This window comes from Neodiprion virginianus, chromosome 4 (assembly GCF_021901495.1).
Source record: "Neodiprion virginianus isolate iyNeoVirg1 chromosome 4, iyNeoVirg1.1, whole genome shotgun sequence".
Taxonomy (NCBI): Eukaryota; Metazoa; Arthropoda; class Insecta; order Hymenoptera; family Diprionidae; genus Neodiprion; species Neodiprion virginianus.
Window position 1 is genome coordinate 9,130,369 of NC_060880.1, and position 17,572 is coordinate 9,147,940.

At 34.9% G+C, this 17,572-nt stretch overlaps 1 protein-coding gene across 3 annotated transcripts in view; it reads right to left on the reverse strand.

Annotated features, from left to right (window-relative positions):
- Window positions 1–16,162, reverse strand: part of LOC124302050 (DNA-dependent protein kinase catalytic subunit-like) — a 112,379-nt gene extending 96,217 nt beyond the window's left edge. The window contains exons 1-3 of one of the 3 annotated variants that reach the window (XM_046757810.1): window positions 15,990–16,162; window positions 15,663–15,858; window positions 9,417–9,583 (exon numbers count right to left, since the gene is read on the reverse strand). In XM_046757810.1, the coding sequence (XP_046613766.1) occupies window positions 9,417–9,583; window positions 15,663–15,789 (294 nt within the window). In that variant the 5' untranslated portion in view covers window positions 15,790–15,858; window positions 15,990–16,162. Of the gene's footprint in view, window positions 1–9,416; window positions 9,584–15,662 lie in introns of all 3 variants that reach the window. The other 2 variants (XM_046757809.1, XM_046757811.1) reach the window with 2 other exon arrangements.
- Between the last annotated feature and the right edge of the window lie 1,410 nt (window positions 16,163–17,572).

The following is a 17,572-nucleotide window of genomic DNA, read 5'->3' on the forward strand; positions in this document are numbered from 1 at the left end:
ACGAGTTCCCGAAGCTCCTCCAACGAGAACTCGTGTGTTGCTTCGGAAAAGCCTATAATTATCTCTTCCTCAGCCTCTTCATCCTCATTTTATTTTACACAATATAATATAATTGGTCGGCTTGGTCGGTAAAGAAGGTGTTTCTATCCAGAACAGGCCTTGTTATACTCCTCATGACATCGAGGGTTTTGTGCATGTGAGTGGATTCGTTTACTAAAACAATCTAAGCAGGCCTGCGTAGGGAGCCAGTAGCAATGTCGAGATGATCGGAAACAACCGATCAACAGTTGCAGACCTGTCATCAAATCAGCATAAATGAATTCACCTGTCTAATAGACAATGTATAAGGAAATAGTGAGACGCGTAGCGCCGAGGTGGTGTCGGCGCGCGAAGCGCGCAGGGGCGAAGCTCCTAGTTGTTTTTTAAATAAAAGTTTAGTCTGAGACTGACCGTCACACCCAACAATATCACTCTATCCAGTAATACGAAAGTCTAATGCGTGCCGAAGGCGATGACCAGTGCAGTTAGAGAATTACTACTTTGAATATATGTGAATTGTAGAAACATCGATTCCATACGAGAGCCTTTTTTCGGTCGGCGGCAACATCGGAATTGATGAACGTAATCGTTTGGATCTAGTGTTGGACACCACCAATTACTTTGTATAATTAATTACATCGAAATTATTATATAAATTAGTAATTTGTATTTGAGTGAAAAATAAAATTATTACAATTGCAATTTGTAATTAGAAAAATTTTCATCACAAATTACGTATGTAATTGGCATCGGTTTTGTTTCTAATTATAAATTAAGAATGTGATTGAGATCGAGTCTTCTAAATACAAATTCTGGATGCAATGAGCATTCGTTTTTTTCTAATAACAAATGTTACGTTCTGAGAAAAATATCGTGAGAAATCTTTGATTCGCTGCGTGATTTTCGGTTTAAGCTCGAGTTACAGACCTTGTGATATTCAGGTTCACGAATTTCGAAGATTGCTCATGTTGATTTCTCGTTCAGCCCTAGGGGCTAGTCACTCCCGCGTACATGCGCTTTTTACTCAAGTCAGTAACATTATTCAACTTATTTTGCTTATCTATCTAAAAACTCGACAATACTCGTTGGTACTTATCGATTCTTGCTGGCGACGGGTCTTTGGGTAGATAAGCAAAATAAGTTAAATAAGGTTACTACCTCAAGTAAGAAGCGAGTATACTCAGGAGCGACTAACCCCTCGGATCAGCCTATCTCAAACTAGAATTACGTTGTTATGAGTCGTGGTAATTATCACTATTCGTGAATAAAATAATTATTTTCACACACACCTTTAATTCAAATACACATGTATTAACAATAAGAGGTTTCTTCAATTGATTTTCAAAATTCTATTTTACAGTGGTTTGATACACTCATATGATTCACTAACGGAATCACGTTAATTATACTGAAATTCGAAGTTTCCGAATATGAGGGTTTTATAATTTAGAATGATGTCTTCTGAATTGTCCAAAGTCTAAATTGGTTCCGAGTTTGATTTAGTTCTGTTTTGTCTGATGTCTAAAATGATTCTGTCTGATCCATCAGTTTGGTTTGATAAGGATCTTCAATAGTGGGAGTTTGGGAAAGACTCCTGATTGGTCTTCAGCCACGTCAGTGCAAGACGATCGGTCTTGAGAGGCTAATCGGCGCAATATTGATAAGATACCTATTTAGTTGCAATAATGCAGTTTTGAGATTTGAGAATGACGCTTTGTGAATTGCTCAGCTTTTCGTTCCACACGTTCGCGTTCCTTGCGGTCGATCAGCAAAGTTTATGAACCTGAGTTTTCCGAATCTAGATTGTAGACCATACGGTCTACGTGTAGGTTGAAATTAAATATATAAAGTTAAGATTGAAAATTATACAAACTGCATAGCATTACATAGATGTAAGCTGACTTGCGGATGGTATGTTGTATGCAGATTGAAGATGATTACACACTGAGATGGAAATTGTGTATACCGTGTGTCCATGAGGAAAGTGCGCACCTTATGCGCGTGCGTCAAGTCGTTCGAATTTTATTGGCTGATAGTTACCACCTGATTGAGCAGCCGACGCAATACCAATCGCAATTAACTGTATAAAAAATAACAAATGACGTACTCGATTTTTCAGAATTAGATTTGAAAAATCTTAAAGTATTTTTCACTGACTCCTATCAATTATTACAAGCGGTTTCATATTTAGCCGAACTGATGGACAAAAATAATAATCTAAAGCTTCAATATGCTAAGAGTACTGCAAATATACGAAAAGTTCAGGTAAGGTCTCGTCATATAAATGCAAAAACATATCGTTGTTTTATTGATTATCATCCGAATGTTAATGAGATTTCGGGAATATCTCGTTATTCATGCGATTGCGCAAATGGCCGACGTACTGCTGGATGCTGTTCTCTTTTGGCCGCAATAATTTATTATTTATCTTGTGCAAGATATTTGGTCAAAATTGTAAGACCAGCTGAAATACTAAGCCACCTTTTCACTGTGGAAGGTGTAAGCGCAGTTATCAATGAAGATAGCAACGATGATTAATCGGAGAACAGTAATTCCATTTTATGTAATTGAAAATATTTTGTAAATAAAAATGTAGACATAATCGAATATAAATAAGACCTTAGAATATACATGCAATTCCATTGTTACACAAGCAAATAAATGATCGTTTGTTCTGATACGTGAATAAAAATTGGTAAAAAATGAATTTCTTTATTTTTCTTAATGTTGCACCAATTCGAAAAATACGAAATAATTCAAGTATTTCCAGGGTTAGAAAAGACGTATTTTGTATAAGTAGCATAATTGTCTTTCAAAAATAAACTGTTGAAAACGGCAATTCAAATTTTTTTTTTTTGCTAACGAAAAATCGAGTTTTTATTTCGGGGTCGATACAAAGATTTTTTTGTATGTGTTTGACAGGTAAGAAACGGAAAAAAAATTAGCAAAAATCCATCTCTGATATAAACGATAAAAATAAATAAAAACCGAAGATCACGTTTTTTTTGTTTACTAAGGAATTAATCAACCCTGGGGACTGAAACTTGGTGGAAAAAAGTTTCTTTGGATTACAAGTGGATAGGCCAAAAACAATTTAATAAATCGCCGGAGGCACTTTTGGCATTCTTACCCGGCTATGGCCTTTCTCAGTATAATCAGGTGACGATCGTAGCTTAGGTATACCCAGAATTGCTTTGACAGCAGGATCTATCGACCGCCTTCATTTGAATTTTATCGGGTACACCGCGCATATATCAATACCAACGGGGTTTCTCAACACACATCTGCATTTGTGTTAATTCTACGCGCTTTGTATTGAATTTTTTACTCGAATTCTTTCAACTTTCTCTCCATCTGTTACGTCCCAGCCGATGATTACGGCGGTAGCCTCCCTGTACCCTAGCTTACCGACGTGTAATTACCATAAGAGAGCTTCACATACTCATACAATAGCTCTAAGATCCATACCGATCTAGATTCAGTTACCACCTCAGTTTGCAATGACCATGCACCGACAATCTGCATACAACACACCGTCCGTTATTTCACAACCAGGTTTACATTTGCGTAATGCTATGCAGTATATACAATTTTCATTCTCACTTTATATCTCTAATTTCAACCCGCACATCGACCGCATGGTCTACGATCGAAATTCGCAGAACTCAGGTTCATAAACCTCGCTAACCGAACGTAAGGAATGTGAGGAAAAAATGATGAGCGTTATTCTGAAAACTTAAAACTGCATTCTTGCAACTAAGTAGGTATCTTATGAGCATTGCGCCAATTGGCTTCTCAAGACCAATCGTGTTGCACTGACGTAGCTGAAGACCAACCACGAGTCTTTACAAAAGTTTCACTATTACAGATCGTTTTCGAACCAAACTAATGCAACAGAGAATCACTGCAGACACCAGAGAAAACAGAAATAAATTAAACGCAGAACCAATTAAGACTTCAGACCATTCAGAACACTTTGAAATTGCGAGTAATGCAGATCATGAAACGCTCATATTCAGAACCTTCGAACTTCAATATAATTACCATTATTCCATTAGTGAATCATATAAGCGAACAAAACCTTTGTAAAATCAAACCTTGAAAATCGATTGAAAGAACCTCTCATTGCTAATAAATCTGTATTAAAATTAAAGTGTTGTGTAAAATGGATTACTTCGTTCACGCATAGTGATAGTTGGCACGACCCACAACAGCGTAACCCCAGATTGAGACAGGCTGAACTAGAAATCAACACACGCAGATCATCAAAGTTCGTGAACCTATACACCACAAGGTTTGTAAATCAAGCTTAAGTCAAAAATGCGCAAAAAATCAAAGATTTCTGGCAACGTTCTTCCCAAAACCTAATAGCCTTGTCATAAATAATATGGTAAATGAAAACCTTAGAAAGATATTAAACATAATATAAATTTAAGGAGGGGTGTTAATTGTATGTGTCTATTATACATTTATATTGTATTCGTAAGCAGACACACTTTGTGGGATAAGAGAAGAGCACGGTAGAACCGTGAAAAACAATGAAGCGAGTAAAGAGAAACGTTAATGTTCAGGAGGCAATATTTCGTTCCACTATTATATCGTATATTACAAACATACAACTGAGTCTCTTGTTTGATCCCTAAATTATAAGAATAATACATAATTTGTGAATTCTTTTTTGGTTCCACTGAAACATATCATTTGCTTGAATCGATTTCTTTTTTTTTGAAGTAGTAATATAATCTGATGAATGAATAACTTTCTTAAATTAATATTGTAATCTGCCTTGTGAAACAAATTCTTGTTTCAACATATTAAAATTTTTTTTGTTCATAGTTATCATTGATTATGTCGAACAAATATCACACTGTACCAAATACATTATTTGGCAATAACATTAATATAATATTTCAGAAAACGTGGGATTATCGTTTCCAATCTCTCGGTACTTTTGAACCAACGTGTTCAGCAGTTGAAGAACTACACTTTCACAAATTGAATGAGAATAAGTAGTTGATTCAAGCATATCAATATTTTTGAATGATTGAGAAAAAAAAACAGTCGATTTTTTTAAACCAATTTAGTGTATACGCTCGAACGGTGAGTGCATGATTGATTAATAATAAGGGATTGTTACTATAGCTCCATACATAACTGTAGCAAGTTGTTTGAATGATTGAGGCGAAACTAATATAAATAATAGATAGGTGATCGTTAGCAATCTATTATTGACAACGAGTTAATAAGTAAAAATGATAATATATTACTATACGCTGAAAGCGATTCGTTTTAAATGTGGTTCAAGCCATTTAAAAAATTATCCAATGAACGGAAACGGTGAACATAAAATAAATTTTGGATGAAACTTATGATGATTCAAAATTATGGAAATAATTATGTTACAATGAAAAATATATAATCTTTGAACAACCGAAATTTCTTGACTTGCTCTAAGATTAGACCATCCTGATTCCAAAATTGTAGATGTAAATATGAAATTAAAGATGAATGGATGTGATTGTATTTTTGGAATTCAGGATAATTCATCCGTACGAGGTTTATATGAACATAAAGTTTAACGTTAAGTGAAACAATACGGGTATCCTGTTTTGATTCTCTTAGCCTAAGACAGCAATGATTTTTATAACTCTTTTTCTCTCTCACTCTCTTCATCTCTTGATTTTTTTTTTCATCTGTACTGTGATATCTGAATTTTACATACGGAACAATTGTTGCACCGTTTAGTCACTGTACCGAAGTACGAAGGGTGGAACTTGGTTCACTGATTCAATTATTTCAAAAATCTGAGAAAAACGATGTTGAACTATATACGAATCTGATATGACAAATAAAGATAGCAAAATAAAATAAAACGTTCGGTGGGACTTAGCTTTCGTAGACTGTAGCGAAATGTGCGATCGTCGGATCGTTGTTCTCATGAGTGTCGACAAACAGGCCTCACCGCGTTGGCTGATTACTTGGCATTCAGTTTAATTTGAAATTCGTTCAAGATAGTAGTTTTACACGAACGATAGTTCCACTCACAAACTTTTGATTTATGAATATCAAACACGATTAATTCCGATGTAGAACACTGAGTCAAATTTGGAAAAACTGTTTTTGAATAATATGAAGTGTCTCACGTTTTTCGATGAAATTGGATTTAACGTTAAAATTGTAAGCGAATTACCGAGATTACTAATGACTAGTAGTTAATATTAAATACTAATATAGTGATTATTACGCGAATCTAATTTAACCAACTGAAACGGTTTGTGCAAATACATTGAGATCAAAACTAGTATTCATATTATCGAGAATCTAGTCCTTTGAGTCGTCACTTTAAGAGATTTTCGATCACCAACTCTGGCTCTAAATTTGATTAACTCTCGGTACTAACGTCCGCACACCTCGCGACTTCACAGACGAAAGACGGAGCTCCTTGAGCCGAGGAGTCCAAGAGACCGCAATTGCAATAAGTTGTATTAATGCGCGAGAGTAATTAGCCAATGAGATTCAAGAACGACCCGGAGTCAGGTCGCTGTGTCAGCACCTTCGCTCGGTCGAGGCTTGAGGGTTCTGTGGTTCCAAGTCTCGCTAGAATCCGTTCGTATCAACGTTATTATTTTATTATTCTCATATGCCTTTACAATTTGCGTACATATACGGGTTCTGTAAATATAATGTTATAATAGCCTTAATTTAGATTGTGTCTAACTATTATGGATACCTGGGTATCTTCTGGTAGTTTTGAGTAATAATGACAGAGAGATAGTTTATTTTGACCGTAGCATCTTCACGTTGGCGAGATGCTGGGTTCTGCGTATTGCTAGTTTTGTAACACTATACAGGCACCGTTATCGGTTTCTACATGCCTTTAAGACGGCTAAGGGGCAAGTAATAATTATTAAATAAGCTATAAAATATTTTCAAGAAATGAAACACGATGTGTTTCTTGCCACAGAATAATTGTAAACGTGTTTTTATTGAAAACGAATAGGAATAATACCACAGTGCTAAGCACTATCGTTTGAAAGTTATATTATTCAAGATTTTGAAAATATGAATGTTATAAGAACCCGATCGTAACATCGTAGAAAAATCAAATTGTATTCTAAAGGTAACGTAAAACCGATACAACTAGAACCATAGTGTTTGCTTTTTGCTCTAGAAACCAAAATCTCAGCTGAAATTTGAAAATTAGTAAATACAGCTAACTTTTGTGATAAGCAATGATCGCTATTCAAATACGGCATCAAACAAGGCGGTCAGTTGGCATCTTTGGCATAATTAGCTGTAAGCGTTATCTCAGTATCTAATTTTAAGTTATTGGCACTGTTTGCCCAGAAATCTTTTCCTGTAAGAATAAAAGCACTACTTCTGTTTTCGGTTATGTCTGGCAAGTTAGCCACATGTGTGTTCATAATTCAGTTCAGTACAATTAATAAATATCCGATTCAATATGAAAATAGTGAGTAAATGGGCAACATACATAATCCCAGTCTTCAAAAAAAAAATGAGGCAACAATTTGTGGATATTGCAAACTGACTTACCACACACGTGTCACAAAATAGTAGACTTTCCGCACTTGTCACATAATATACTATACCGCACGCTGTGTCAGAAAGAATATTGCGTCGTTTCGAACTTGCCAATTTCGTATCGTCGCGAAAAATTTTTGAAAAAAATAAAATGAAAATAGCAATCGCTTCGGTATCTAATGCTCCAACATTTTATATTCTTCACATATCGCCGTTCTGCTGCTATTCGCAACTAAATAATGACAATATCTTTTTCGCGGTTGTTAACAATAATAACTTTCGATTTTTTATCAGCATCGCAGAAAATGAATATACGTGCTGGAACCGCGTACCATTAAAATGTAGACGCGATATGTCAACTGCTTCTATTACTGAACAGTAAACTGCAGTAGCACGTAAATATTACAGACGCGCGATCGCAAATAAAACGCACTTCCCTAAATATTTCAGACAATCAACAAGTGCTAATTAGGGAAATTATTTGAGCTGCATAAAAAGACGAAACATTTATTTACACCAGGTCTCACCATGTAACGGCGTCTACAGGTAATGCCTGATCATGCTACCCCTAGGTATGCTTATGTAAGCTCTATATATTGCATTTCGGTTATCGGCACTCTATAATTTCCATTTTCCCATCGGAGAAACAAAAACACCTATTTATACTAGGTTCCGCCAGATAAAAATAAGCGTTCTACATTTTGTGGAAGATCGTCTTCATTTGATTATTTACTATTTGATAAAATATTATTTTGAATTTTCAATGCATAATAATAAAAAAAAAAGAATTCCGTGAGTACTTCATCAAATTTTGTACAACCCAAAGATTTATGATCCGTGACATAACAATACATCGAATGAGAATTTAATTTTTCTGAATTAACAGTTTAAAGATATAACTATTTTATGAGTAAATTGAATTAATAGTGAAAAAGTTGTTAGATACACATCTGAAACGTCAACTGGCGACTTAATATTACAAGTGTGGGTCTCGATGAGGCTGGACATTTCGATTAATGTAAGCAATGACAAACATTATTTGTACCTGTTATTCTTCATAAATTCAAAAAACTTTTTAAAAAATTAAAAAATCAAATGTGAACGATTGTCAACAAAATTTATATTAATTTTTCGAAACACCGCAATTAACATCATTGTGAGTAAATTTTGTGATGACATTCTAAATATTGTTCAAATTATAGGCGATTTGGAGAACGGCGGACGAGCGGTGAGACCGAGCTGCCGGATTACCCGAAATAAAACGGGGGGTCTTTTGTTAGTCAGCAGCTTCTGATACGAGAGTGCAAGTTGGGAACAATGAATCTGAGACGGCTACTTTTTTACACTAGACAGTTATGTTGGCAATACAGAGAATCTCAATAACTGAATCTCAATAAACATAACATGACCCATGACCGTCGAATCTAACCTTAGAATACCGCGGGGATAATGACTTGTTGGATTGACATGTATTCCCCAAGTGTACATAATGGCATCATTGGAATGCTACTTTTACCATCACTACCAATACCGATCGATCACTGCCAATACTAGGCTGCAGTTGTGACTGCTAATATGAGAAGAACCGGTAATGATTTGTTGATGAAAGAAAGTAACAATCCAGTGTCAGAATCATTGGTTGCTAGAAGCCAGCTAAACTCAGCCCAGTCTTAAAACGTTAGATTTGACACATCGATTTATTTGCTTTCTAAGCGTAAAGCTTGGGAAAATGTTGTATACAAAATAACAACCAATAACTGGAGAGATATTTTACTCAAGTAATGGTGGATCATTTTTTTTTAAATTTTCGTAAATAATTAAAATTAAATAATTACCTTGATTCCAATTGCATATCGATCAAGTAACAAATAAAACTGCTGTATGATGAATTTTAAAAGCTTAAATCCTTCCGTAATAGCATTCTCCATAGGCTTGTAAGACGTGTCAGCAAGAAAGTTTAACAGTCCAGTTTTGTCATTCAGCAATTCAGATAGTGCCAAACCTGAAAGTCCAAAGAATAAAACTATTAAACAATGAACGTATTTTGTGTATTTATTTATTTACAAATGTGACAGACTAAAAGTTGTTTTACATAGAAATTACAATCCGGCAAGCTATTAAACATAAAACACATAAATTCTATATTGACAAAAAAAAAAAAAAAATAACAGAAAATTCAACTGACAATGAGTGTAAGGTCACTATAATGTATTAAAATTAGATTTGTTTTTATTTTTTGCGTTTAAAAGATTCCAGGCTGCCTATAGGTGTGCATAATGATGGATTATTCCAGTTACGAATGAGATGGTTAAATGTATTATAGTAGTACAAGTAATCGCTCTTAGCTGATTAAGGTAGTACCGTGATAGCAGCAGTCCTCAACTTCCAGAGAAATATCCCCTGTATAAAACATTATAACTAAAGTAAAAAGTAGTTGAGATACAGTACACTTTTGCGCCTCCTCTCACATGCGCAGAAGTATAAAAATTTTCCCATTGCGTCTTTTGTCTGACTTGGCAACGTTGCATTCTAACTCAGTATCTCTTGCCCCTCAAGCATGTGTTGTAGAGAAATGTATTGTTATGAAATCAATTTGAGGTTAGTTATAATTAATATTAACAATTTTAATTTTTTCTGTACCGTAACCTATATCCGCAAAGTTCTGACATTTATTTCAATTCGTTGGGCCTTTATGGCATTTTAAACTTCCCGCGTAGGGCAACGTTGCCAAGTCACTATTTCTCACGGGTCAGGTTATGAGAGAAAGTCTGAAAATCATTAAAAGCAACAAACTTTAAGAATTATTTACAAAAAAATGAATACTGCTTGTTTATGTTTTTTTTGAAAAAAATTACTTGTTATATCCTCAATTAATAATTCTCAGTTTTTAAAAAAAATTCTAAGAAAAGTATGGCTGTTATTAAATAAAATGCTCACTCTAACTACGGTCGGGATAGGGAATACATGTAAATTGTACGACGTTTGATCGCTAATATTGCAAAATTTAGTACCGCAAGGACTATTAAAAAAAATTCCTACGTATAAAGGACACTTCAAATTATGTGTATTCAAAAATTGAAAGATATTGTAAGAGAAGTGATTTATCACGGTACTACCTTAAACTTCTTGAAGTGTACTAGGATTTCTAATTGGATAATTTATATCTCTTGCTAAGACTAATTTAGCGGTACAGTCGCTTTGAACATTGCCATTTAAAATTTAAGAGATAAAAAGATTGTTGAAAATTATATTAGTCCATTGAATGGTACATAGTTTATAGCATTGAAGACATGAGTCGTCTATAAACATTTTACAGAAGCACAGCGAAGATATACATGGTTCCAAGCTTCCGTTACCTGAGTTTAACTTCGATCGCTAAAAATTAATTTTATTCAATATCTCAATGCGAACCATACTAGTGTGACGAATGGGAGAGTGTGTATATATGACAAGTTTTTTGTCTGTGCGTGAGTCCTCAACAGCAGATAGACAGGTATAGATAGGATGAGATAAAGAGGTTCAGCTTCATTAAATTTAGTTGAAAAGTGGTTGGATTTTTAGTTTACTACTACTGCCAAAAACCCAAGGTTTATATAAGGAATCACTCCATTCAGTGAGCTCACCCCCATAATCGGTTAAAAGGGACCAGTTAGTATGTTACGTGCGGAGCGGTCTCGCAGGCGACTACTTAACCCTTTACGAGAAGCGTAGAGGTTTATATTTATTTTTTTGTTGGATAAGCCGGTGATCGTCCTATACAGGGCGATCCTGGGAATTGGGTAGGAGGATTTATTATTAATATTATTGGAAATTTTTGGCGGAATGCAAAGATTTACTGAAATTTGTGGTAACAACTAACAACTTTAAGGTAACAACTGAAAATATTAGACGAGGAAGCAAGCGCTACAGAAATATTCTTATTCTAAATTGTACACACTCATACGATTACTCACTATTTGGTGGTTTATTCCAACCTTGCTCACGCTCATACAAATCCGAACGATGGCTCACACATACGTTGGCACACTCGTAACACACTCACAATTAAAACATGCCTAGGTGACCACGTATAGAATTAGAGGAAAATCACTCTATTCGTCGGTGATGCGAAAAGACTGTTAGACCCTTCACGCGATAGCTTCTGAAGGAGCCTGATTTCCGTAGATGTTGATTTTATTCTGTCTCTAACGGGACTGACTTCGCTCGCTCGTACGACACCCCTTGGAGCGTCGGACAGCGAGCAAGGTTTCCGTCAACTTTGCAAATTTGAAACAAAGGCTCGCCTCGTGAAGATCATCCTCGAAGCGCATCGTCTTGCGCTCGCCTCATCCCGGTGTTGATTACACCCAGGATCCGGCGAGCGCAAGAACGCTGACGTTGCAATGGTCGACTGCGCTGCTGCACTTTTATCGTGCCACGAACAGAAATATAAGGGAGTTAAATTTATTCCTTAAAAATACATGAGAATACAAATCAGAACGATTTGTACTTCCATGCATTTTCTGCTACATAATTCCTAGAAATAAGATTACGCTTCCTTGTCAATTTATATTATTTTAAGAGTAAACATTAATAAGGTAATGATATATATTTATAAGTATGTATTCAGTCGGCGTACGTGCCATATAGATGGATGTTCAAAGTCTAAAATGGAATCCAACATTTCATGATGCATTGATCCTGGATACGGTAATACAGTAGTTGGATGCCAAAGGACTCAGTATATATGAAACAAAGTTCCCTGCCTGAACTCGACACAGCATTTTAAAACTGGTACCCAAAAGACACAGTTCTATAGAAACATTTTTGAAGGTTTGTAACATGACAAGCCTTCGAATGTGTGGAACGAGCGACTAGTCCGCAGTTTGGAGAAGGCGGAATTTGGATCACTCTATGAGAAGACGCCGACGTAACCACTCAATACCTCATAGTCCTCATTTCTGTTTTTTTCTTAATTGTGTCGTACTTACAACGAAAAGGAAAAACACCGTCTACGGAAACGAAAATTGTAAAACAGACTTCACGTATAAACAAAGTCAACGCCAAGTGAAACAAAGAAAAGAAACAACAAATAAACGGTGATTCGAAGAAGCAGCATAATTTTACACTTAGACGCATCTGGATACAACGAGAAACAAAATATTTTACAGTGAACGTGTTTGACATAAAATGGCATATTTTAAATTGTGTGACTGAATGGATGGATGAATGAGTGATTTTTAATGATTTATATTTACAATTTTAATTATACATTTATACACCTCTAATTTATTTACTCGATTAAAGAATAAATGTGTCTTTTATTTTCACGTACCTATGTATGATTCATAATAAGATTTGCGTATTTTCTCTTGATGTCACACAAATTAATAATTTATTCAATACCTATATTACAATAATGGAAATTAAACATTATAGGTTCTTTTGTTCCCGAAAGATTCTCCAGAATTCAATTAAATGCAATTTTATGCTGTGGTCAAACTTTCAGATTGGCGTGCTCTCGATAGTCGTTTTTTTAAAATTAGATTTCGGCATAGTTTTAGCCCCATAGTGAAGAGACTACCAAAATTTTAGGGAATGCTGTGAAATTTTTCTTCTATAAGGTGTCACGTTCCAAGTGGAATGGTCAAGTGTATGAGAAAAATAAAGAATTTGGAAAGAAGATTCTAGGGATTTGAGGGAACATAAGATGGTACTACAAACAATTTTCTATTTTTAGTAATTGTAGTAAAGAGAGGTCCAGGTCATCTTAAGGGATCGTCTCAGTGTGAAATTTTCAAAAAATTGTTTTTTTTTTTTTTGCATTATCGTATAGTATACACTGTTCTAAACATTCTCTCAAATTTTTAAATCGAAATTCAAATTATTACGGTCGCTACAGCGTTTCTTGTAGAAAGGGAACGGGTTTTCTACCTGCGCGAGTACTAAGGTGCTTAGGTTCTATAACCTTGCAGAATAAACTGTCCAAGCATTTCAGTTCGTTTTTGACATCCACCACGGATAGACGTACGAGAGAAACCCCCAAGAAAAAAATCAAGACCTGGCATCGCCGATTGATCGTAAGTAAACGATTTATATAAACTTTTCCACCTTCAATCTTTAAACGCGTTTTTCTCAGAATGGTGTTTTCCAAAACGGTTTCCACTCTCAAAGGAAGAGTTTTGAAGATATCTAGTTCCAATTTCGGGAGAACATTTTAAACGTCATTCTTTATCGCGCTATGGAAGCTTTTTTTTTTTTTTTGAAAACTTCCTATTTTTTTACGAAAAACTGTCGAAAAAAAGGGCCACATTCGACACTTTTTGTTTGAACCGCCGCCATTTTGTCAAATTTGAAAAAAAAAACCCTCCATAGCGCGATAGCGACTTTCCTACAGATCAATAATCTTTTTGAAATTTTTTTTTCAGATCAAAATTGCGGCCGTCATCGTGGAAACCGTGCAGCACCTTTTTTTTCACGTGAAATTACAACAATTTATACAACAATGATGCACTCAATAAATAAACTTAAAAAAAATCATTTTGTATTCTTCATAAACGTATTTATTTATGAAAAAAAAACAGGACCGATTAGTTTATGTGAACATTAAAAAAAAAATTCGCGAAAATCAGTGATTTTTCGGAGTGTCACACTGAGACGATCCCTTAAATCATTTTAATACAAGTCCCATAGTTTTTTAGATCATATTATAGCAGGCCTTGTTACGGAAACGATAAGACAATGTTCGCAAATAGCTTCAAACACTTAGGAGTAATGGCATTTATAAGTACTACGATGATTCACAGAAGCAGCGTCCACACAGGTAGATCTACCGAGATCGACTCTGGAATGGAATCATTGTCAAAGGTAATAGTTTATATTGACATTCCAGTACAAGCCAATATAAACAGTAGTCGATGGAGATGCTATTTTACATTCGAACCGCCAATCAAAGAGCCAATTGAAGTAAAAAAAAAAAAAAAAAGATTACTGTGAATTTCTTTGTAGCTTATAAGTTAGAACTCAAAATTTTTGAAATTTTATCATTTCAAACCAGAAATTATTGAATTTTTCTAAGGTAAGATTTGCTAATTCATCTCTGGCACTCATTTTGCAAAATGGGCTAGGCTGAAACATTTTGAAAAACCAGCAAATGTCAAATTTAAAATAAATAAAATTTGATTCTTATTGTTATTTGTTATGAATTATAGTCTAATAACAGCATTTAAATCATCGGACTGCATATTTCATATTATTAGATATAAACATAAACGCCACTCTCTTCCCTCTACCAGTTAACCAGATTTGAAACCTTCTGACACTCGAAAGTACATACCATAAAGATAATACAGAACAGTTTCATGCTAATGATTCATTTAAAGAATCTGGTGGTACAAGGTACTTCGTGAAATCGTGATTGTCAAGCTTGACTACCTTATTTTAATGAATATTAGCAGGTTTGGCTATTATATGAGGGTCGTTGAAATATTAAAAGTGTAGATCTCTATACCTCAATGAGGTGCTTCGAATTAACTGAGTATTTGCATGGTCTAATGGTTAATCCCATTTTTGCTACGGAATTAAGTACCACGTATTGACCAGGTTAATATTAAAGTTAGAATAGAGAACAAATCCATCTATTTGTCATTGATAACTAATTCCATGTTCAATCACAGCAACTCAAGTTATTAACTCAAGTTATTAAACAAGTTCTTGTCAACTCTGATTTTCAATATTATTCGCAACTTTTCCTGATTGAAAAATTGGCGATTCAGTAACCTTGATCTCATGTGTAAAACATTGGCACACCACTGGTTTTCAATAACTTGAAGCTCAGTTAAAAGAAATAATTTAAATGATAAGCTGACGTCAGCAGTCTAAGTTGAAAACTGATGGCAATGAATTGTTTTTTAATGGAATAAAGGGATGGAGGTTTTCTCTTAGAACATCTATGTACACATATTAACTTTCTATGAGATATGATAAAAATTTGATGATTACGTTCCACTGGTTTATTTTGCCAGCGCTCATCATATTCAGCCATTAACTCTCGTTGCTAACTTGAGTTGTGAATGATATTGAAAGTTTACATGATGTCTTACCGATTTCACTAGTTGAGAAGGTTTGAAGATATGATGGTCCAGATTTAAAAAGATTCACTAGGTCATCATTGTCCTTCCTTTGTCTCAATTTACCAAACATCTCCATAAAAGTCTCAAATGACTCCATGATAACTTCTTTAGTACATATCCGGTAGTCGAAGATTGATGCATCAGCGTATTTACCAAATATGATCGCCTAGAATTCAATTTAACTGCACAGCTGTATAATAAGTGAAATTAATGGATGTGACACAATGAACAAATGGAACCGACGCGAAAATATACGTATCAACAGTGGTTGCAGCCAAAAGTAAACCGAAAACTAACCTAACTTAATTCTGACAATAACAGCTTATCAGTTTGAAATTTGCACTTATGATGCGCAAAATGCGTCTACCCTGGTCTACCCTGTCTAGCACATGGCGATAGCAACAGCCGCAGAGCCGCATTCAGCAACGTTGCCAACCTATCAGACGAAAATTTTTATTTAAAAGGCGCCAAAACAAGTCTTTAGTGTGGTACGAGCGTGAGTGCTCGCAGTGATGGCGTGAATCGACCAACCGGACCTGCGAGACAGAGACAGGATGTAGAATTACTAAATTTTCTCTTTATACAGTTTTCCACTTACCAGGATATACCAGGCTTTCACGATGTCTACATGCTCTAAGCAGCACATATGTGGCAACTTGGTAGGCACACGGTTTTCTTATGGTACGTTCTGGAATTAGCTGGCAGCGCTAAAAACTCCTTAGGACAGAGACAGAGCTACCCACGAACTCAGCAGTGCAAAAGAGATAAAAAAATCGTAACCAGCACTGGGATCTAAGCTCTACGATATGACTGAATGATAGTCAGTAAGGACAGTAAAGAGTATTGATCATCAATGCACATAAACCTTTAAAACACAGCATCTTCAACGTTGGAATCATACATATTTGTTTCATTATGTTCCGTTGACCATAATATTTATTATATCTGTATTTGTAATAAACCTGTTTTCCAATTTTTGTCATTGATCCCAACATCTCCTGCTCTCCAATATTAAACGTAGACACCGTATTTGGTTTCAATCATCACCTAACAGTCGTAGTTACTGATACATGTTATCAAATTTATATACAACAGTAATTGAAAATTTTTTATTTCCGGATTGAAGTCTGACATTGGATCAAATATTGGATAGCTTCATTATCAGCTATTTATACAGGTACAGTAAACGTATGTACGGAGATTGACTATTGGTTGTTTTAATCTCTGTAGCCGATCATGAGAAGAGTTGGAAGAGCGTCTGTAAATGCTGAATACTCAGAAATGGTGCGCAGCAGCGGGCAACATTGAGAAGTCTTGATGGATGTGCGCGACCAAAGATGAAAAGTTCAAAATAGTCAATATTATTTTATTCAAAATGTTAAATGTTAAACATGAAGAACAAATCCCAGAGGTAAAGCAAACCCATATATATATAAAATAATTGTACTCGTCGTACCCTTGCGCACCTGTGCAGCCTTTCGTACAATTATTTGATCATAAAATTATTACTATACCACAAAATTATTCAATAATAAGAATATTTCAATTGTAGGAATAATTTCAAAATTTTCTTGGAGCCACAAGCACATAACTATTCAATATCGAATAACATAAAACTCAGCAAGGCTACTCTGGAAGCAAATTTGCAAGTGCGATTCAAGCTTCGAGAGCCAGTGTAGAATTTAAAATCAATCAGCAAGGCATCACTTTTCCCGAAACTAGATTGGTTTGATTATTCCAAAACCTGAAAACTTATTCCATCTGAGGCATACTGCTCGAAGTACAATGCCAACCATGCATCTTGAATAATATAAAAATTCCAGTTCATAACTCAATTGACATCATTATCTTTATTTTTGAATAAACCAAAAATATTGAAT